This window comes from Carassius auratus, chromosome 34, assembly GCF_003368295.1.
Source record: "Carassius auratus strain Wakin chromosome 34, ASM336829v1, whole genome shotgun sequence".
NCBI lineage: Eukaryota > Metazoa > Chordata > Actinopteri > Cypriniformes > Cyprinidae > Carassius > Carassius auratus.
The window spans coordinates 7,436,846-7,460,465 of NC_039276.1; the positions used below are offsets into that span (position 1 = coordinate 7,436,846).

General features: G+C 36.4%; 2 protein-coding genes across 33 annotated transcripts in view; both read right to left on the bottom strand.

Moving 5' to 3' along the window:
* Positions 1-903: 903 nt before the first annotated feature.
* Positions 904-8,514, bottom strand: tfcp2l1 (transcription factor CP2-like 1). Of its 6 annotated transcripts, none has more exons than XR_003277156.1 (15): positions 8,134-8,512; positions 7,470-7,612; positions 7,009-7,082; positions 6,261-6,366; positions 6,034-6,140; positions 5,801-5,953; positions 5,370-5,480; positions 4,721-4,818; positions 4,586-4,637; positions 4,386-4,479; positions 3,510-3,600; positions 3,348-3,421; positions 3,104-3,163; positions 2,010-2,061; positions 904-1,588 (listed from the first exon to the last, which is right to left on the bottom strand). XR_003277156.1 is itself a non-coding variant. In XM_026217673.1 (15 exons), the coding sequence occupies exons 1-15, from the start codon at positions 8,193-8,195 to the stop codon at positions 1,551-1,553; spliced, it is 1,398 nt and encodes a 465-aa protein (XP_026073458.1). In that variant the 5' UTR covers positions 8,196-8,514; the 3' UTR covers positions 904-1,550. The 6 variants fall into 6 exon arrangements, 4 of the variants coding, with proteins under 4 accessions (XP_026073458.1, XP_026073461.1, XP_026073459.1 ...); XR_003277155.1 differs by having other exon boundaries at positions 3,339-3,421; XM_026217673.1 differs by having other exon boundaries at positions 3,104-3,246; positions 8,134-8,514.
* Positions 8,515-12,744: 4,230 nt separating this feature from the next.
* LOC113053052 (CLIP-associating protein 1-like) overlaps positions 12,745-23,620 on the bottom strand; it is a 65,571-nt gene continuing 54,695 nt past the window's right edge. For 15 of the 27 annotated variants that reach the window (XM_026217690.1, XM_026217682.1, XM_026217687.1 and 12 more), the window contains 12 exons: positions 23,288-23,383; positions 22,165-22,311; positions 21,350-21,456; positions 20,732-20,866; positions 20,176-20,323; positions 19,424-19,664; positions 18,954-19,010; positions 17,580-17,752; positions 17,314-17,442; positions 15,729-15,935; positions 15,158-15,274; positions 12,745-14,125 (listed from right to left, as the gene is read on the bottom strand). In XM_026217690.1, the coding sequence (XP_026073475.1) occupies positions 14,039-14,125; positions 15,158-15,274; positions 15,729-15,935; positions 17,314-17,442; positions 17,580-17,752; positions 18,954-19,010; positions 19,424-19,664; positions 20,176-20,323; positions 20,732-20,866; positions 21,350-21,456; positions 22,165-22,311; positions 23,288-23,383 (1,644 nt within the window). In that variant the 3' untranslated portion in view covers positions 12,745-14,038. The remainder of the gene's footprint in view (positions 14,126-15,157; positions 15,275-15,728; positions 15,936-17,313; positions 17,443-17,579; positions 17,753-18,953; positions 19,011-19,423; positions 19,665-20,175; positions 20,324-20,731; positions 20,867-21,349; positions 21,457-22,164; positions 22,312-23,287; positions 23,384-23,620) is intronic. The other 12 variants (XM_026217693.1, XM_026217691.1, XM_026217688.1 and 9 more) reach the window with 5 other exon arrangements.

The window sequence follows — 23,620 nt, forward strand, 5'->3', positions numbered from 1 at the left end:
AAAACATTTTGAAAATGAAAATGTTAAAAATGGTCTCTGTAATGCATAAACGTTAGTGAGTTTTTTTTTTTTTTTTTTTTTTTTTTTTTTAAGTTTACTTACTTAAAAAATGCATTGTTCACATTAAACACACTGACAACCATTAGACCGAGAAATTATTCAGACAACTCAATTTTATGATCTGCGTGTGTTGCTAAGCACATTTGTCTTCAGTCTGTGCCTCTTCAGGGTTTGGGAAATCACACACAGAGGATTCAGAGCTGCTCACTGAAGTGTGCCCCTTTCCACTTCACAGAGTAACACACAAAATCAGCCCTACAAGTTTACTAGACTACACTAACCTCATGACTACAGAGGAATTGGAGGAAAATCTGGGTAGAAACCAATGTCTTTAGTCAATAAACTCTGTTTCATAACCAGCACATTTCACAAGCTGAACCTAGACAACCTACTGATAAACATTACATCTCAGGGGAAAGATTTGTACGGTCAATCAAGCAAAAAAGAGCAGCTGATTTGTAAATATGTTGTATGCACACAATATAAATGTAGAAGCTCTCTTTTTGTACTTGATGTGACAGGCGTAAATCTTAACATCTGTAAGTGGGGTGATCCTAAACAGTACAAATAAAACAAGTTTCTTGTAACACACTAAAAACATAAACATTACATTTATGAGGAGGACATTTACTTTTCGAATGTATATAACACTTACAGCATTTTTCCTGCAGAATAAGTTTTTAAGGCTTATCAAATAGCAAGGTTCATCACGATAAGGTCACCAAACAAACAGGTGTTATAATACAGTTCAAAAAGCTTTGTGAAAAAATACATAAGTATTGATCAGTTGCAAAAATACCAATCTCAACAGCGCTGTGTAAGAAAAAGCAAAGCAAAGAATAATAACATCCTGAGCAATAACTTTATTTAGATATCTTCAAGCACGGGAGGAACAAAAGAATCAATTCACACCAGCATCACTGAGAGATTATCTTTTGCTAGCAATTATTTAGGGATCGGTAAGATCCATGCTTGTGCACAATAATGGCATTGAAATTGACACCAATATCTATTTTAAAAATGGCCAAGTTTTGAATTAGTATTATTATTATTTTTTTAGAATTGTACCATATAAATCATATTACATTAAATTAAAAACATAAATATATTAGATTTTGTGTTTTTTGTTGTTGTTTTTTTTCGCTACGGTCATCTGCACAGTAAATAATGTATTTTGCTATTTTGTATCTAATAATAAAACAAAGGAATGTTACAATACCACTGTAATATGATAAAAATAATTACTTTAAAACAGAAATTTATAAAACGAAAATGACTTACATAAAATATAAAATAATTCATATTTTAATTCGTTTTCAGATAACCTTTCACAACATTCTCTCTTTAAAATACACAACAGTCATCTACATCATACAAAAAAGTATCCACATTCGTTCAGCTCACATTCCTCCAGGTGATGTTTAACTTCGAAACAGTCCAGTATTGTGAAAATCAGCCAATGGCACCTGCAATGCTCCAGTAGTCTCAGGTCACTTCAGCACAACATGGTAGCCATCATTACATTCATCTGCCGTCACATAAGAAAAGACGTAGCCAATAATAATGCAATAGAGATTCAGACATACTGCCACTATCTCAGTGTTGTTGTTGTTTTAGTTCTTCTGCTTTATGTTTTAAATAGTAACCTGTTTTACACAAAGACATTCCATTCTGAGGACTTTTTAACAGTTGCCTGCTCAGTGAGCCATTACAGTCAGAAGTGTGGCAAAACCAGATGCTAACTATTATTTGTATGCATTATATAGAACTTGTGCTTATCAAAGTGTTTGTGTTTAATGTGAAGTCAGCTAATATTTAGCCCTCTGAACACTTTAGAACACGGTCTTTTGTGCAGGTGCAATGACAATTTTCACCACATAACTCCAGCTTGATAAACATGAGGCCCAATCAGTGTAGTTAAGATAAAAATACCATGTCCATGAAGTTACCTTTCATAGTGCTGATAATGAAGCTAGACTCTTCTGTAAAATTCTGCACCATCTGAAAAAAAAAAATACATGCAGAGTGACCTAAATGCATGGTAACACATTTTACTGATAGTTTTAACAGTGTATGCTTGGGTTACTGTACTTCCTGGAATTCTAATCCATTTGAACAATCAGTAACTGATTTCAGTCATGAATTTAAGGAAAAGAGTGTTGCTAAAGACCAAGCCTATCATGCTTTTTGTCTATTTTTAGAGTTTATGTCACAATTCACTTTACTATATGGAAGAGAGCAGTGTCAACATTATACTAAATGTACTAAATGTAACATTATACTAAATGTATACCCTCATTATAATTAAATGATGGCAATGTTGTACAATAAGTTCCCTTGTTTTAATTAAATCAAACCAAGGTAACAAACTACTGGCTACAATTGAATAAAAATAGGGAATTTATAAAGTCACTGAAACAAATCCTAATAAAATTAGGGAATGAGTTCTTAATTTGTGGCTACAATAAATCTATTTTGGTCTGGTAATCATAAAAGTAAATGTAAAAAATATACATGAAAAATATACTCCTGATATGGAAATGTACACTACCCTGGACTCTAAAATTAAAATTAATGTTCCTCTTCTTTTTTTCTTTTTTTTAAAAAAGAAATTAATACTTTTATTCAGCAATCAAGCAGTGAACGACCATTAAAATAGAAAAAAGTTATTTAAAAAAATATTTTACAATATTACTGTTTCTACTGTATTTTTGATCAAATAAATGCAACCTTCTTGAAAATTAGACACTTCTTTCAATAGAATTAAAAAACATTTGGATGAACAACAACTTGGACAAGTTATATAACCCTGGACCCTGGACCACAAAACCAAACATAACGGTCACATTTTTTTTAAAATTGAGATTTATACATCATCTGAAAGCTGCATAAAGAATCGTTTCACTAATGTATGGTTTGTTAGGATCGGACACTATTTGGCTGAGATGCAAATATCTAAATGTTGAGAAAATCACCTTTAAAGTTGTCCAAAAGAAGTTCTTAGCAATGCATATTACGAATAAAAAATGCCCTGTCCTCTTACCTCATCTGAGACCAAGACGTGGATCCCCGTCGGCCCCTGTCTGTATACGCAAAGTATTTGCTGTGAGGGAACATTATATAGATTGGCTATCTTCTCAGTGAGCTCAAGGACAGTTAGGTCCTCTAGGTAGAGAGCATGGTACACTACAGACAAAAACAATTCGATAATTAAGAATAAAAGTAACACTTGTTTTGCATGTGACAACTATCATAAAGGATGCTGTGATGTCTCCTACCATCCTCACCAGCTGTTTTGGTGTGCAGCTGGTTCCTGTTCTGTAGCTGGGATACATAGACGGTGAGACGAGGTTGTATACACCTGGGTAACATTGACACAGACATGCTGAGTTAATGTTTGGACACATGTTAGGATGAATAGCAAGTGTTTGAACAAATTTACAGCTCACCTTCCTTTGATTGCATTGAAAAGACGGATGCCGTCAGCAGCACCACAGATCTGAATCAAATCTTCTCTACTCATTTTAAGCAGATCAGAACCTGAAACATTAACAAAGCAGCTCAAATGAGTAGTTGATAAGTATTTAATAAGTAGTACCATTTTAAAATGATTTTTAAAATGGTGAAATTTCTAGTAAAACATGACGGCTCTGTTTCAACACGTAGCATGTTATTACTGTGGGTAAAGTGAGAGAAATGTTGATTATAAAGCCACTATTCGAAAGATTGGGGTTGGGAACATTTACTTTGTAAATGCGCTTGAATAAAGTCTCTAATGCTCACCAAGGCTGCATTTATTTCATAAAATACAGTTAAGCATTAATATTATGAAATATTTCAGAAAACAATTACATTTTAAAATGTAATTTAATGATGAATTTTCAGCAGCCATTACTCCAGTCTTAAGTGCCACATGATTTGATGCTCAAGAATATTTCTTCTTATTATTAATGTTAAAGATAGTTGTACTGCTTAATATTTTTTTTCCTGATTCTTTAAAGAATAAAAAGTATAAAAGAACACCACTAACCCAAACTTACGAATAGTAGTTTATACTTTTTATCTGTTAGATGTTTAAAAAAATAAACTAAATAATAAAAAATCAGCTGTTTACCCAATATTTTCTGTGCTTCGTGCTTTTTACACTTATCTGAGTATCACATTCTTAATTTAGCAACATGTTAACTCTAAACTACTACTACTAAATATATATATATATATATATATATATATATATATATATATATATATATATATATATATATATATATATATATAATGATATTGTAATCTAGTCAATATTCTCAGTGAATATTTCAGCCCACCTGAGAAGCCAGAGAAGAGCCTGCAGAAAGAGGAGAACCTATTACTATGGAGCCACTGCTGCGTATCCTGCATGGATGACGATGGCAACAAGTGCTACATGGCAAAAAGAAGAAGAATAGCATCAACATGTCCTCAAATACAAACCTATAAAGATAAGAGAGCATGACATTAATGTTTTTAACCTGCCAGCTACACTTACATCAGAACAGCTGGGCAAATGTAGCTCCTCCTGCTGGTCTGGAGAGCAGTTTCTATAAACGCAATAAGACGGGAGAGCAGTTGCTAGTTATGTTTATGTATTCATGATGTGATTTCCTACTGAATAAAGACTCACTCCTCTGGGAAGCTGTAAGAAGTGTGAGCGCTGTGATAACCAGGAGATGGAGTGTTGCTTGTTCTGTTGACTGATGGGGCTTCAGGCCAAGGGGAGCACTGAAAGGAAAATAAATCGTTTACCTAATTATGTTAGGTGGCTGTTTCGGCCTACCTCGTGACCTTATTCTTAATATGGGCTTCTTTGCTCCAACAAGAAATCATGTGAATTCCAGTCACATCTTACTTGTGCGAGAGTGCTTAATATTTCACCATGGCCATTCAAAGTAAAGAGGCACTCACAGGAGACATGGAAAATTCAGAGGTTTTTGATGTAGACCACTAGCTGGAAATATCGCAATCATTAACATATGGACAGATACTTCAACTAAAAGTGAAAACTGTCATCATTTACTACTTCTGATACTGGATTGTTTTCTGATTTGTAATACAAAATTACATATTACGATCATCAGTATTAAAAAAAATACCTAGCATGAAAATGTATGGAATGTTTTTTTTTTTTTTTTGGAGCTGTATAAATCAAGATATAATTTATTTGCATGGAAAGAGGATTTTCTCAGACATTCTGCTTGAAAATCTGTATGAAATCACATTATGATGTCTGATGACACAAACAAGCTCAAATGCTTACAAGGCAGATCTCTCACCTCAGTCAGCACTGTCGTTTTATAGGATGGTTGATATTTGTCTCTATCCTGAGGACTCTTTTTCTCAATCTTCTCTCTGTCAGTCTTGAGCTTGCGGTCTGCACCTTTTGGCTAAAAGAGAGAGAGGGGGGGGGGGATCATTAAAGGGTTAGGTCTCCCAAAAATGACAATTCTGTAATAATTTACTCATCCTCATTATGACCTTATTTTTCCTGTGGAACATAAAGACAGGTATTTTGAGAAATGTTTTGTTGTTTTCCATAAAAATAAAAATGTCAGTGGGGACAATGTTGTTTGGTTCCCAGCATTCTGCAAAACATCATCTTTTGTGTTACACAGAAGAAAAAATGCATGCAGGCTATAACATGAGGATGAGTAAAGTAACATCAAAATAAATAAATAAATCTTTAAGAGTCTACAAGATGCTCTACCTTGAAGACTTTGACCTGGCAGCTGGCAGAGAGCATGTGTTCAGTGTATTCTCCGTGCTCGCCGGCTGCGAAGGTGTCTATCTGAATGCGGAAGGGGACACCCTTCTCTCCACCATGTTTTCTAGGAGTGAACTCAGTGCTAATGCAGTTTACCTGGATATAAAGAATCAGAAAAGTTACCACCGGGATCCACCAGTTTAGAAAACTAGAAGGGAGGTCAGGAAAACAGGCACCTGAATGAACACGGAGGCATTTTTGTCAGGATCCCAGAGAAACTCTATGGTGTTGAGCTGCAGTGGGTGGGCTCGAGGCTCTATTATGCCCACTGACAATGGGATATCTGAACACACCAAATTGGACATTTTTTAAATCATATGACATATGTCTGCCACAACCCGATTTGAAAACAAATCTTGTCAAGTCCTTTAAAAACGTGCTTTATTAGGAAAGCAGGTCCCACCTATATCCAAGATTCTGTCTCCTGGACGGTTCCACCTCCATCCCTCCAGCTGCTGATGCTCTGTGTACTGCAGCCGCCGGTCATGGAAAACTACACGCACAATACTCTTAAAACAGCATAGGACAGACTGATGTCAAGAGAGCACCACACATACAGCACCATGACTAAAACCAAGCAGTATTGTCTTCCATTCTCTTCAGTGTTTCATAAAACAGCTCACATTTAAGACTTCAGTGTTTACTTTAATGATGCCACAAATGTTTATAATTATACATAAGTTACCACAAGTGTCAACTATGAACTTTCACATACAAGTGTATTGACTGCATTTTTTCCCCCTCATTGACTATGGTGTATTTGCAACTGTACACTGTCATTTATAATATTTGTTTAATTTGTATATTAACAATATAGCTATAATCCAGAATATTCACATTTTGTATTCTTTTTTTTTTCTGATGCTCACAAACAAACAAACCTTGAAGAGGCATCTTGTTGGATAACAACCTAACAATTTACCATCACCATTTTTGAAAATTTTGAAAATGAAGTGAGAATATATATACTTCAGTTTACAAACATTTGGCCATCTGTACAAAACTTCATCAATTCCATAAATAACGTACTATTTTTTTGGGTTTAAACAAAAATGAAAAAAAGTCTACAAGTTTGAAGGGCAAGTTTTATCAGTAATCGTATTTCTATTGTATAGAAAGTTTAAATAGTGGAAAAACAATAATTTCCTTACCTTTATGTGTTTACTGCTTATATCTGTATACTCCACTAGTTTCCTGTTAAGCATACGGATTTCATAGGACTGACCTATACAGATTGACAAAACAGATTAAAATGAAAAGGCAAAAGGCAGATAGATTGCCAGTGAGAAACATACGCTTGCCATTTCTTAAAACACATTGACAGTAAATTTTGCAATGCTGGCTTTACTGCCAACACACAAAGTTATGTATAGTATTATAATGTAAACAAAAAACAAACAGAACTGAATGTTAAGGAACTAAATTATTTATAACCCTCAAAATAAAAAATTAAAAAGCACATTTACAGCAAAGAGTGTTTATCATGCAGACAAAAGTATAGACTGATATAAGAAAAAAGTTACTTTTCATAAATAATAGTGCTTTGAATGCACCATTAAATGCTGACTTAAGTCAAACAAGCACAATAAGGTCAGTAGTAATTTAACATGACCTTGATTCAGATATGTGAGTGTTTCCTCCTGGAGTTTGACAGCTGGAGATGTAGCTGCACAAAGCACGTAATGAAAAGGAGACACTCGGATCTCTGTGGACTGCTGCTCCTCTTCATGCTTGAGAAACGGAGCAAGAGCATCTCTGAGAGGAAATATGAGCAGCAGAAAACGTCAGGCACATTTTGAAGCACTTTGGAGAACACTTTACGCACAATATATTTCAGAATTTGCTTTGGTATATATCCAAGTGTCAATATACATATAAATTCACAAAAAGAAGAAAAAAGGTCAGTTCAGAATGAAACGTAAATGTCTATTTTGCACTCAAGAATCATTGCAGATAAGTGATGAGATTTACCTCGAAGTGACTTTAAAGAGAACAAAAATTTTACTGGCTGATTATTGACTTGCTTCTTAATAAATTAGTCACCCAAGGTGTCATACCTTTCCTTCATCTATACACAATGTATTTTATTTGTATTTTTTATTTAAGTTTCCAGTTATTTTTTTTTTAAATGGTTGTTTGTTAGAAATTATGTAATGTTAAATAATTGCTTCACCATTAAAAAAAGTAAGTTGTATATAAGACAACTATAAGATGTAAGACGACTGTCAAAAAAAAAAAAGAAGCTAAGTCTATTGGACTGGCGGGACTAAACTTACCTTATAAAATTATTTTGCGCGTGCTGTTGATAGGTTTCAGGATGGCTGTGCCAAAACAGCATACTCTCCAGTTCGATGACGTTCTTATCCAAAAAAAAAAATGAGTAGCCAAACACGTGGTCGCTGGTGAGGGAACCGTAAAGGCTGGTCTGAGCCCAACGTGTCCGCAGTGTTTTATGCCCGCGTGACGGCCGTCAGGTGAGCTGTGAGTGTCCCTCACTCTGCCTTCATCGTCTGTCACCTGCTCCGACGCTCTGACGGACTCTGATGGACCGCTCGTTTAATAACAGACGCAGTCGGTAAAACTTGACACCGTGTTGTTTTGGCACAGACTGACTCTGACATCAAAGGTCAGTAAGGTTCCTGATAAATCACACTTTGCGTGCAGAATTCTGCATGTGCGCGCCTCTTACTTTTTTACACGTGTATTGATGGAAAGCCTTGCCATAATTGACAAAGAATGGCGATACTAAAAGCATTTTATTATTTGGTCTAATCCCATAAAACGGTCAAGAATGTCCAGATTGTATTTCACATACACAGTCAAATCTATTTCGCATAAATAAAAAAATTTGTTAACAATTGTACTTGCCTTTTTTTGTATTTTTGTGTAGTATTTGATAGTAGTTATAATTATTTTGATTAAATAAATCTTGGGGCTGTATAAATGTATTACTGTTTTACATAGAATTCTATTTTTTTCCACATTGAATTTGAAAGAAAAATTTTATTAAGCATAATTTGTCATTAAAAAAAGAACTATTTTTTGCAAATGCAAAATGCAAAAATTAAATAAAAAGATATATATATATATATATATATATATATATATATATATATATATATATATATATATATATATATATATATATATATATATTAGGGGTGTAACGGTTCACAAAATTCACGGTTCGGTTCGATACGATACACTGATGTCACGGTTCGGTTCGGTTCGGTTCGATACGTTTTAGATACAGCAAAATGTAAAAACATCTCAACTTTTCAGAATGCCGCAAGCGCACCGCGGGTCATGTGACAAGAACCAACCAATCAGCTTCATCCTTTCCCGTAACAACGTTGAGAGCTCAGCCAAGATGAAGGAACAGCTGATCATAGTTGTATATGGATTGCAATTTTGAAATAAATTCAGTAGCAGAGCTACTGCAAGCGATTTTTAGAGCTGCAAATCCATTTATCCTTCGCTGAAATTTCCGCGTCTCATGGAGAGAGCACGTCATTGTTGCTTAGCAAAGACAGACACCTCATGAGCGCTTCTGCCCGAGCGCTTTGGAAAGGAGGAGAAAGACGCGCTTAGCGTTTTCCATGCGTTTTTAGGCACGATATGTGAACGGCCCCTAAGGCGCTCGCTCACTCAGCACGCGCTGAAGGCTCGTTGCAAAATGTCTAATGCATTTAACAGACCAGAAATATAAGATCCTAAAATAACCAACAGGTCTGGTGTTTGGGTTGGATTCCCTGTAAGCTATAGTGTCTAAATGCTGCAGGGATAGTTTGCTGCGTGCATGTTTCTCCTTTTTTTCGTCTTTTCCCAGATAGTACTGACGCATATATCCCAGATATTCCCGCTGTTTTTTTTTTTGTTTGTTTTTTTTTGTAATCCCGCTGGTGTACCCTGTCATGTTGCAGATGCGACATACCGTTGTTTTTTTATCCACCACTCTCTTGCCATCACCATTATAGCTTAAAGGGAATCCAAAGTGCACCCAAACACCAGACCTGTTGGTTATTGGGGGATCTTCTCATTTCTAGTCTGTTAAACGCATTGGCTATTTTGCAACGAGCCTTCAGCGTGTACTGAGTGAGCGAGCGCCTGCTGAGTAGCCTAACATAAACATATAAGATGGTGTTTTTTTCTTCTTCGGGAGTGTCAGGGGCGTTGCCTGTTACGTTGTTTGGGTTATTGGGCTACCTTGTTGAACGCATATCATTATATTTCTTTCTCTCTCTCTTTTTTTTTTTTTTCAAATATAATTAATTACTCCAACGAACCGTTCGGTATACATAATGCGTACCGCGTACCGAACCGAAAGCGTCGCACCGAACGGTTCAATACGAATACGCGTATCGTTACACCCCTAATATATATATATATATATATATATATATATATATATATATATATATATATATATATATATATATATATATATATATATATATATATATATATATATACACATACACACACACACACAGGTCCTTCTCAAAAAATTAGCAAATTAAACTTTCATATATTTTAGATTCATTGCAAAACCAACTGAAACATTTCAGGTCTTTTATTGTTTTAATACTGATGATTTTGGCATACAGCTCATGAAAACCCAAAATTCCTCTCTCAAAAAATTAGCATATTTCATCCGACCAATAAAAGAAAAGTGTTTTTAATACAAAAAAAAGTCAACCTTCAAATAATTATGTTCAATTATGCACTCAATATTTGGTCGGGAATCCTTTTTCAGAAATGACTGCTTCAATGCAGCGTGGCATGGAGGCAATCAGCCTGTGGCACTGCCGAGGTGTTATGGAGGCCAGGATGCTTCGAGAGCAGCCTTAAGCTCATCCAGAGGGTTGGGTCTTGCATCTCTCAACTTTTAGGGGGAAGTCGTGGCCTAATGGTTAGAGGGTTGGACTCCCAATCGAAGGGTTGTGAGTTCGAGTCTCAGGCCGGCAGGAATTGTGGGTGGGGGGAGTGCATGTACAGTTCTCTCTCCACCTTCAATACCACGACTTAGGTGCCCTTGAGCAAGGCATCGAACCCCCAACTGCTCCCCGGGCGCCACTGCATAAATGGCTGCCCACTGCTCCGGGTGTGTGTTCACAGTGTGTGTGTGTTCACTGCTCTGTGTGTGTGCACTTTGGATGGGTTAAATGCAGAGCACGAATTCTGAGTATGGGTCACCATACTTAGCTGAATGTCATGTCACTTTTCACTTTTTTTTTTTCCTCTTCACAATATCCCACAGATTCTCTATGGGGTTCAGGTCAGGAGAGTTGGCAGGCCAATTGAGCACAGTAATACCATGGTCAGTAAACCATTTACCAGTGGTTTTGGCACTGTGAGCAGGTGCCAGGTTGTGCTGAAAAACGAAATCTTCATCTCCATAAAGCTTTTCAGCAGATGGAAGCATGAAGTGCTCCAAAATCTCCTAATAGCTAGCTGCATTGACCCAGCCCTTGATAAAACACAGTGGACCAACACCAGCAGCTGACATGGCACCCCAGACCATCACTGACTGTGGGTACTTGACACTGGACTTCAGGCATTTTGGCATTTCCTTCTCCCCAGTCTTCCTCCAGACTCTGGCACCTTGATTTCTGAATGACATGCAAAATTTGCTTTCATCTGAAAAAAGTACTTTGGACCACTGAGCAACAGTTCAGTGCTGCTTCTCTGTAGCCCATTTCCTGCACACGCCTGTGCATGGTGGCTCTGGATGTTTCTACTCCAGACTCAATCCACTGCTTCAGCAGGTCCCACAAGGTCTGGAATCGGTCCTTCTCCACAATCTTCCTCAGGGTCCGGTCACCTCTTCTCGTTGTGCAGCTTTTTTGCCACACTTTTTCCTTCCCACAGACTTCCCCCTGAGGTGCCTTGATACAGCACTCTGGGAACAGCCAATTCAAAATTTCTTTCTGTGTCTTACCCTCTCTCTTGAGGGTGTCAAGTTTTTAAAAGCAGGCGTTTTTAAAAGCAGGCGTTTAGAGTTAATTAGTTGATTCAGATGATTAGGTTAATAGCTCGTTTAGAGAACCTTTTCATGATATGCAAATTTTTTGAGATAGGAATTTTGGGTTTTCATGAGCTGTATGCCAAAATCATCAGTATTAAAACAATAAAAGACCTGAAATATTTCAGTTGGTGTGCAATGAATCTAAAATATATATATATATATATATAACACATTTTAGAGTTTCAAATAATCATGACAATAAATTCATGTTTCTAGTTGTTTTAATTCTAGGCCAGACTTAGGTTGGTGTAAATCTATCACAAGCCTTTGAGCAAAAAAAAAACTGTACATTAGGACAGGAAATAAAATACAAATTTATAAATACAAGAGTGGATCTGTGTCCAATAACAAAAAGTCTAACATGTGTAGTGAACAATTTGATGGAATATCTTGAGAGGGCAACATTTGAGGAAAACCAAGGGGACACGTTTAACTTAATACTTGCATTGTTGATCCTCACAGATTAATTTGTTCTTTCATGAACATATTATTTTTATGAATAGCCCCCAGTCTACACCAAAATGATGGTCCATGGTCTGTCTAAATCAGTTAAAATCCATGAGAAAGAAACACTGCATCAAACAAGGGTACGCACACTTAGCATACCAATAAAAGCCACATGCCCCAGTATATAATACTTAAGGAAAGTAAGGATAGACAGACATTTTGGTCAACTCTGTGCGACCCATTTGAGCTCTGCACTTGTCTACTTCCCCACCTGGGCAACATATTAATAATAATAACAATAATAATACTGTATTTACAGAGGTCAGTTACGGCAGCACAGGATGGTTACGTCATCAAAACATGCAGGCTATTTGTTAACGTGCAAAAGAGTGCAACACCATTTTTACCTTAGTTTTGTGTGTGTGTGTGTGTGTGTGGGGGGGGGGGTTGATTGGGGTTGGCAATGATTGAAAGGTATGTACACATGAACACTAAATGCCCAGCACAACATCAGATGGACAAAATCCCCAGAGGAACAAGGAAAAAGAAAGAGTTCAGACCTTTCAGAGAAAATAACATCACCTCTAGCTCTTGAGCCAGATTAGAGGGTTTTCATTATTAGTGTCGTAGACATGTGCTGTGGGAAATTGCAGCGCCATGCTTTAGCAGTGTAGTACCAATGCCTGTGGACATGTATATAACAGTCTGAGTTTTGAAAGCAGAAAAAGGAACGTAAGGCATAGTAGTTTTGAAATTTCCATCACAATCCTCTTGCCACAATAACAAAGTGTAAATCGGTTTGATTTCATTCATTGTTTGTTGTCTGAAGATCCTCCTGGTCATGTTTCCAACTCCACTGAGTGTGAACTTTTACATGTCCAAGTGTGTTGTGGCTTGTATGTTTACCCACAAAACCCTTGCTTTTTTCCACAAATATGAAAGGAAAAGCTCTACATTCAGAAGTTTGTCCTTGTATCCTGTAGTGAGGCCTACATTTTCAACACATAATCCATCCTATAATAAAAATCAACACAATTGCTTTACATTAGCCTTCTTAAAGACTTGGAAACAATTTTCTATAATTGCAACATTATGGGATGTTGTATTGCGGTCCCATGAAATAAAAATGAATATAATAAATTTTTAATCCTATGTTTTCTTTTTTGGGGTTGTCATTGTAGCCAAACCTACAAATTACTTACAGTTGCCTCTTTTCTTTACATTTATCACTCGGCCAGCCAAATGATCCACTAGCGTTGATTGAAATTCAAGTGATGCATTAGTTAAGCCAATTGTGTCCATTTAAAATATCTAAATAACTCAATTAAACCTTTAACACCACTTGCAAATATGAATACGTTATTACTAATAAATGTAGTTTCACCTCTTCAGAAGCTGAAGACAGCTTGTTTGCTGCAATTATATAAGCAATGCTAATCATGGAAGATCTGTTCCCTATCAAAAAGCCGGCATGCATTTTTCTTTACATTCAATGTTTCACAGATGGAAAGATGCATGAGACACTAAGAGGTTTCCAGGAGCTGGATGAAAAGAAAAGTCTGATTGCAGTGAGCAACATATCTTTCTGAGAAAATCCAGCAAGACTGTGATGAAGCAAAAAAAAAAAAAAAAAAAAAAAGGATTCTGGAGGAGGCACAACTATGTTGCCAAATGCACGTGTAGGGCACTGATTAGAGTACATCCAGCTAGCTGTAAGATGACATGTCTGAAGAACTGCTGCTGTTGCTGTTGGTGGTCTGGGCCCTCTTAATATACAGATTTAGCAACTTCATCTGTGGAAATAAAAGCCAGAGAGTCAATTGCAATACAGCATATGCTAATACTCATACAGACCTCTGACTTGTTTTGCAGATAAGTGCATGTATTTGCACTTTCTAGGTATGTTATCTTAGAAGGCCAGGGTTAATGTTTACTTCTGCATTGTGTCTAAAAATGTGAATGTTTTCTCTTAAGGGCAATGTAGGTGATTTCACAAAATATGATGCAACAAATTGACCATTTCACAGAAAAAATACTCAGAACTACACTGTATCAAAATCAGCATTTTAAGTACATTTATGGCAATTAAGTACAAATATCACGTAAAAAAAAAAAAAAAAAAGAAAAAAAAAATATTTTAATTTTATTTTACACACACTATGGTGGTTTTAATTGTTTACACACAGCTATGAGAAAGGTAAAATTTGTGCTTAATTATCTCGACAAACATATTACAATGCAATAATTCATAATGGTCTGATTAAAAAAATTATTTAGAAATTTGATTCTGGAGTGAAATATGACCTGAAAGAGTTCTAATAAAATTCACTCCTTTAGTTTTTGGTAACACTTTAAAAAGTCTCAATTGTCATCATTAGTTGATGCATTAACTAACATGAAATAAGAACTAATAATATAATTGTACAGCATTTATTATCCTTTATGCTAGTTAATACAAATGTTCATGTTCCTGTTAGTTCACAGTGCATTAACTAATACCAACAGATACAACTTTTAATCTCAATGTATTAGTAAATGCTGAACTTAACATTAACTATGATTAATAGATGCTGTATAAGTATTGTACATGTAGACTAATGTAGTTAACTAATGTTAGCAAATGAAACCTTACTGTACCAGTTAATTTTTTATTTTTAAATGAACTTTGCTGTGAAAGCCAAGTTCGATGAAAGTAGACCAAATATTAAAAACTTGAACCAGCTAAAAGCAGAGGAGGGCACAAATAAATAGAGGACTCTGTGATAAGCAGTTTGAACAGGGTGAACCTTTTGGTGGACTTTGAGTTGGCGCGCACGTGAACATACCTTGCTACCCGTGAGCTGGGCCAAGTGTGGCTTCAGCTCCTCACCAATCACAGAGTAGATGGACACCAAACAGAACACGCTGGCCTTGCGAACACTACTCTCGGTGTTATCATAGCCCTGCAGACAGATAGATGGTTTTAGCATTAACATCTTCACACACACACACACACACACACACACACACACACACACACACACACACACACACACACACACACACACACACACACACACACACACACACACACACACACACACACATCATCAAAAGTACGAAGAAGGCATGTTGACTGCTCCCAATCTTCCCAGTTTAGACTTTGTTAATATACTTAATAATGACCCAATTGTCCACTGGGGTGAAAAAAGTCAAATTAACAAATGGGCAACAAAACAGTCAGTGAAAAGCTTTCTTTAGCTCAATTCTCATTCTCCATTCCGGTACATTAAGTTTGGGTATATATGCAACGTTTGTAACTACTTGGCCAGACATTCAGAGATGTCTCTCTGACCGTTATATAGTTCCAATAGATGAACGTTTTACCATGAAATGCTGCTAATGTGCAATACTCACTTGTAGGAGGCCAGGGATGATGTCTGGCAGCAGCTGATGCAGCGACTCCCTGGCAATGCGCTCAACTACTTTGGTCTGCATCTTAATAGCAGCCAGGTTGATGGGATAGTCTGCAGTCTGTACGATGGGACACAGCACTTTGATGCATTGCTCTGGGTGAATGGAGCCAGCCAACGTAGAGGCAGCCTCTTCAGCCGCCCTAACCACCTGCACATATAACGTCGAGATGGCACTTGAGTGAGTTTGTGAAGTTTAACAGCCTGAGATCTTATATAAAACTGGTTGGGGAAAAAATTGGTCACAGGTCACAGGCCACAGGCAAGTACTTCATTCATTTATTCATTTAGATGTTGGATTTGTTGACTTGGGGCATCTCATTTTAGATGTAACCAAGGTGTTCAGTGTCCAGAGGCGCAGGTGTTGGATTTAAAAAGGGATTAAAGAGACCAATCAGCTCATTTAACTCTCAATGAGACCATTACAAAGAAAAAAAATCACCTGGCCAGCTTTATTTCTCAGAAACCGTGTGGTCACATGAGAGAGGTATTAGTGACAATGGAGTTAGGTTTAAAAGAATATATTTCCCATACTAGAATAAATTCATATACCAAAAAACTAGTTTTACATTATTTTAAATTACTACAATAGTATCACAGACTGCCATTCAAAAGTACAAGAAATGAAAATTTTATTCAGCAAAGATTGATAGTAAAGTCATTTTTCATGTTCTTATAATAAATGTATATTCCCCCAAAAAATGCTGTTCTTTTGAATCCTTGAAAAAAAAAAATACATATATATATATATATATATATATATATATATATTATAGTTTACACAAAAATATTAAGCAGCACAACTTTTGAACATTTCAAGCTTATTAGAATCTGAAGGGTTGACTAGAGCAATGATGGCAGAAAATGTTGCGTTGCCATCACAGGAATAAAATACATTTTATAATACATTAAAATAGAAAAAGTGTTATTTTAAATTGTAAAAACATTTCACAATATTACTTTTATTACTGTATTTTTTATTTAAAAAAATACATGTAGCGTTTAAAAAAAATATTAAATTACATTAATAAGTATAGTATTATAATTAATGGATTTTTTTATTCACCATCACACATTATAGTTTTTCAAATTCTACTTTTTAATATAATAAAAACATTTGAGAAAATTGAAAAGAATTTAAAATGACAGAATACCAAATATATTTTGCCCCTGCTATAAGGAACAAACAACCCAAAGAAGAACACTTTATTTTAAGGTGTCCTTATTACACGTATTAAATGTACTTACTATTATAATTACAACTGATAATGCATAATTACATGCAAATAACCCTGAACCAAACCCTAAGCCTAACCCTAACAATATAGTAAGTACATGTAGTTAATAAATATTACTCAGTACTTCAATGTATAACTACCCCTTAACAAGGACACCTTAAAATAAAGTGTAACACCTTTTTGCAGTATGATTTTAGAGGATAATCATCACAATACTGTACTGCTTAAATATCATTATCACATGTTAAAACAGATATTAGTTGTGAATATTTTAAGGCGGCGGATTCTAACCTCTTTATGAGTGTCCTTATGGGCCTCTAGTGTTTTCATGATTGTGAGTTCTGCATAGTTCTTGAAGCGTGCTGGCTGGTTCCTCAGAATCTCCTTCAGAACCCGTAAGGCCAGCGCTCGGATAGTGTGCTGAATAATCAGACAGAATGCATACTATCATTATTAACCAATACAGATACACACAGACACAAAAATCTAATTGATATATGAATGACTTTAGGATTATTATCAGTTGAGGATGCAAGTTATATGATGCATTAACTCACATCCTTGTCCCCGAGTGTCTCCAATAGCAGCAATAGGATAGTTTTGAAGTGTTCGTCCCACACAGCCAGACTGTCCTCACGAGCGATCTTCAACAGCTCGATCAAAGCCCCCTTCCTCTCCTCCACTCGTTCATTGTGATTAGACAACTCCTTCAGTAAGTCTGCCACCAGATCTGTATCAATCAAAATGATTCAAGTCAGAGCTGAAGACAAGCTGCATAAACAAGCTGTTGATGTCCTGCAATAATTGTACTGTTTTTTTTTTTTCAGTTTTGAATATATAATATTCTATATTATTCTGAATTTTATGAAAACTCTCAAGAAAATGCCTGGCTCATATTTCACCTCAAAAGCTGAAAAAGTAAAAAATAAAATCTTAAAAACTATAAGAAATAATTAAATATATTAAATATAAGTAATAAAATATACATTTAATATACAAAATGTATTAAATATAAATAATAAATGTACTTTAAACTATTAAATCGTTAAAAATCTATACAATATGGCAGTACTTTTTGGATTTTATAGTGACATTTTATTTTTTAATTCACATTCTTTGTAATACACACAAAAAATACTAGATGACAGTAATTACAATTATCAATTAAATGAAATACTATAATGAAAAAAAAAAGAAAGAAAAAAGAAAACTTGCTTCAATTTCTTTCTTTTTTTTTTAAGATTCAACCTTCTATGTTTAAGGAGAGACCCCCCACATGATTGTAAAGCGCTTTGGGTATAAAATACACATTAAAGTGCTATATAAATGCATCATTCATTCATGTCATTACTAGACAGCAATGTGCAAAGTAATACTGTTTAGACATACATTTTTGTTAGTAGTAAGAAAGGTTCATTGTTAATCACACAGGTTAATCCATATTTGCTTCCAAGATAAAATGAGTTACAACAATGTGTTTGCAAACAGTGCAGCTCTGTTAGTTGTAAACCAAATGAAGAAAAAAGTAGAACTGCATACTCAGTTTAGCACAGTTTATTTATTACCAACATTTCAGCCAAACAAGAGGCCTTTTCAAGGTTTTTCTTCATTTAGTCTGCTCCTTTACCTTGCACCTTTGTTTTACTACTTTATTAGTTGTTAACCGAAACACATGTGAATCAACACTATCGTCCCATATAATTAGAACATACAGTCACCCAAATGAATGACCCTATTGCCTTATATCATTGAAGGTGGCCTTTAGCAGTTATCACATGACCCTGTTAGCAAAGCAATAGTGTCATTTAAGAAAGGTTGACATCACATCATATTGAGAAACTGAGATGGATGACACTGAAAGACAGGAGGTGGAAGGGTGGAAGTAAATGAAGAAAAGTGCAACAGTCTTGTTTAACTGTGCAGGTCTTTACCAGAAGTAAAGCCCTTGGGATGCACCATCTTGTTCTCACCACAGTCTTGCCGACGGCCTGTAGAAGGGGAGGGACAGGAGGGGTTGGGGAACAGCAGGGGACATGATGACACACAAACTCCACTATCCTACGTGCTACACCTGCATATCTGACACTCACGGGGGTCAATCACTTATTAATGTTTTGTTATGGTCTCTGCTAATCATGTTGCTCACTGTCGAATAGCTTTAGAGTTGAAAGGTGCAATTTTCGCAACAACAGTGTCTGCCCACTTTTTCAGCAATCTTGATAAAATATTATTAATTCTTTCTATATAAGTTTTCATCAAGATATTTATTTACTGTTTCTCCTTAAAAATATATATGTTGAGAGTATAGGGAGGGTGAAAGAATGACTTTTTGGACTTTTGCAGTATGGAGTACAGATGAAGTGAACGAGAGGTATGAGCTTAGAGCGGCGTATTGACTCACAGTCTCGGAACTGCTCCACGTCGTCATCAAAAACAGCTTCCTTCAGGGCGCTTTTGTCAAAGGCCGTGATCGTGTCTCCATAGCCATAGGGAGCAAACTCTCTTGACCGTGGCACAGCGAAAGACCGCGGGGACGGTGTGTTAAGCAAAGATGTCTTGTTATCCAAAGCGGTTCGACCCCCTTCCATTACATCCAATCCCAGTCTTGCATCAGACCCCGGAGATGCCCCTTCCTTCCCAGCCTAAGACAGGAAGAAAGAAAGAGTTAAATATGTGCCAAATAAGGCTGCATAATTTGTAAAATAAATAAAATAAAAAATGTAAGCAAAAGCGAGTGAAAAGAATCAAAATTACATGTGGATCTAACCATACTCTGTTATTTTGGGAATTCTAAATAAATAACTGTAATAATAATAATAATAATAATAATAATAATAATAATAATAATAATATTGTATTATTATTTTTATTTTTTAAGTATTAAGTATTTTATTATTTTATGACCCCATTTGTATTAACTATTTTATTTGTTATTTTAAAGACCCAATTTAATGACCCCTGCTTGTGTGTTTTTAATTATTAATAAATAATAGCAGAAAATATTACTATTACTATATTGTATTTTACTATTAATAATAATAATAATGTGCTTATTATTTTATTTAATAATTGCAAAAAAAAACCACACAAATTGGGTTTATTAAATTCCCCATCTGTACACTTGTTGCCGTTTTCTACTATTAAAGCACTCACAGCATCAACCTTCTTCCCGTCACGTCTGATCGGCTCATTCAGGTCCTCCTGGCTGCGGTAACTGAAGCTCTGGATGGCTTCTGTGACACCGCGCAGCGAGCTGAAGATCTCATCAGAATTCATGTTCTCTGTGTCATACTCCAGCATACTGAAGGGAAAAATAATACAGGGAAAAGAGGAAAAAAAACACTGATGTTGGATGGACTGGAAACAACTCACATAAACAAGAAAACCAAAGCATACAAAATATAAAACAAATTTGGGGGGGCAACTGCAACATGCACGTACGGGTGAATAAGTGGATGCTGCAAACATGGGGAGTCAGTTAATTCCTGTACAAAAATTTCACATGCATTATAATTCCTTAACATAGTATCGTTTCTTAGCTTTACATTTTAATCATCCACCATCCACAGGGGGAAGTCTGTATTTGGAATGATGTCAAACCATGGCCTCTTATATTTGTGCATACAAGCACCTGTTAGGCCGGGAGTGGGTGGGAATCTAAGCACCCATCCCGCCCCTCCTCATTGTGATCGGCTAGCGGGTGAGTTACCTTGGTGAGAGCGCGCAGCGGAAGGCCCTGAGGGAGGGGCCTGCAGGAATAGAGGGGTGAGACGGAGGAGGAGGAGGAGGAGGAGAGGGAGAAGGGTGCTTTAAGAGCCCATCGACACTCCAACCCCATAACCGACTGTGCCCACAGAACGGCCAGAGAGGGAGAGAACAGGGCAGAAGAGGAAGAGAGAAAAACAGAGTGGTCCAGTCCGACTGTTGTCATGGCTTTATAAGTTTAAGAGGACCAGAAACCCCTAAATCGTCATCTATGTTGTTCTGCAGGTCTCTTTAAAAGAGTTTTAGACCCTTCACAAGAGGATGACTCTCTAGGTCAGTGACCCTCAAATCTTGCTCGCGAGATCCACTTTCCTGCATTTGAGGATCACTGCTCTCTCACCCCATGGCTCCCACCCCAGAAATGCAGAAATTCATTTTAAGGGTTTCAGGTTATAAAGGGAAATTGTGAAGAAAACAACACATCAAGTCCCAGTCAGACGTTTAGTACATGTTAAATAAAACGGGGCGACAGGCTGTTTGTTGAAACTGCTGTAGAGGGTATTCATGCCAACAGTGAGATCATTCATTAGTGTGGTCAGCATATGGGAAGAGGATGTGTTACCTGGGTGACAGACCCCCGTGGGAGCAATTTGTGGGCGAGGTTAGAGGACTGGTCCTGCTGGTGGGGTGCCGGGGTGGCGTGCGGCCCATTGTATTGCTTGGTGAACTCTGTGAAGGAGATAAAGATGAAATTGTAAGCTAAATCATTTCAGCTTGGGCTAAACAACAGATCAGCTACAAAACAATATTACTGGCAGATCGTTATCACTAAAGTAAAATATACTCCGATTGCTTAAGCAGACTGACATCTCAATATCTGTCTCTGTACTTGAATGAAGATATAAACTAAATTTTCCAAAATATTTTGGCAAGATTATATTTATTATAAACAATTAAATCTGTGAATGGCATAATAAATTCAGCTACTTTAGCTTGAATCAAGCTATACAAATATTTTCCAATTTACAGGTACTAGAGTAAAAAAAAAAGAAAAGAAAAGAAAAAAACAGGAAATGCCTCTTTCAAAAGCTAACTTTAAACATTAACAAATATTGTTACAATGTTTTTCTTTTAAAACTTCTATTCGTCGAAGAATCCTGAAAAAAATGAAATAAAAAGCACCACAGATTCCACAAAAATATTAAGCAACACAACCATTATCAACATTGAAAACAGAATGATTTCTGAAGGACCACGTGACATTGAAGTCACAGGAATAACTTGTAAATGAAAATGATAAAAGTTATTTTAAATTGCAGTGATATTTCACAATATTACTACTGTTATGCAACCATAACAGAGTAAAAAAAAAAATTTTTTTTTTAAATGGTAGCATATGTTTTATCTTTTAACATAAAATCTGATCAGAGATCTTACCACACTGCTGGTGTTGCTCGAGTTCTTCAGATGGCTATGCAGGAGCTTGGTGGCTCCATCCTGGAATGTTTTAGGCAGAGCGCCCAGCAGCATGGTGAACTCAGGAGTGTTTAGCTCAAAGAGTGAGATCAGCACCACCTGGGCAGCCTGCACAACACAGCACACACTTCATGAGATACAGTACAAGCACTAACTGCACAATGACCCGGAGCGCACTTATACATTCCGAGAAATGCCGGCGGTGATAACTCAGGATAGAAAGAGAGACTGTATAAGGACTGCAGAGTTACTATGAACAGAAGACCCTGGACCCGTCATGGTACCAACACACTTGAGTTTACACTGTGTCAGACATCCTTTGACATAGGACATTTATGAGAGCAGGTCCAGCTTTGTCAAAATCCTATTTGTCAAAAGCTCCATCAGAGCTTTCTCTAGTTTGTAAGGGCCTTTAACGTCAGGGATGGGAATCATAAGAGACGATACTGGTTCCAATTCCTCTTAACATTCTCCTTCTAGTTTCTTAGTCATTATATGAAAAATTTAATCGAGAAGAAAGCCTCAAGTGTGATCATTTCAGATTTCAAAAGATCAACATATCATGAATAAACGGTCATTTCTAATAGTATAAAATTGCATTATATAATTCTTGATGGATGATCTTGCTTGGATAAACAAAAAGACGATCCATAAAATATCACTGTTATCGTAATGACAACAGCAGTTCAGCACAGGCAAGATTCCCAACCCTGGTTTATTTGACTTGTATATTTAACTCTGTTTAAAGAGACCTCAAATGTCATCTCAATCCAGTTCTGTTCAATGTTAAACACATGCAAGAAAACTGATTCACTCATTGTTATTCTGTGAAAAGAAACGAAGCAGTGGAGCACTACAGCAATTGAGATTGGAAAGGAAACTTCAAAACGCACTCAATTATTGATGTAGTATTAAAAAAAATAGATCACTGCTTTCTTTAGACTTCTGGAGAATTGCATGTTAGGAGATTGTTTTCAGCAGTCACTTGGCAAGGCAATGAGACAGATTAGAGTGAAGAGAGGGCACACGGTTAGGTGCAGCGGTTACGTGCTGGTTGGTGGTTAGGCCGCTGGATTGGCTCTACCTGCTTGCACCTCTCTTCCAGGTGACCCTCTCCAGGAAGTAGAGCTGTAGTGGTGGGCCTGCCTGACAACTCCTCACATGCCCAGTTATGAAGGGTCTGGGTCATCGTGTCAGGGCAAGACGATTACAGACAATAAAAGAGAAACTGATGACCAAGGGTTGCCTTTAGACAGCAACTGATATTGGGATCTGTTCATTGTGATTAACTGATGTTCAACGTACATTTTAAAAAACTAATAACCCAGTGACTTGAGACAAAAAAAAGCTATTCTTCATAAAGGGTCAGTTTTCTGTCATCATTAACTCAACCTCATGTCCAAACCTGCATTATCTC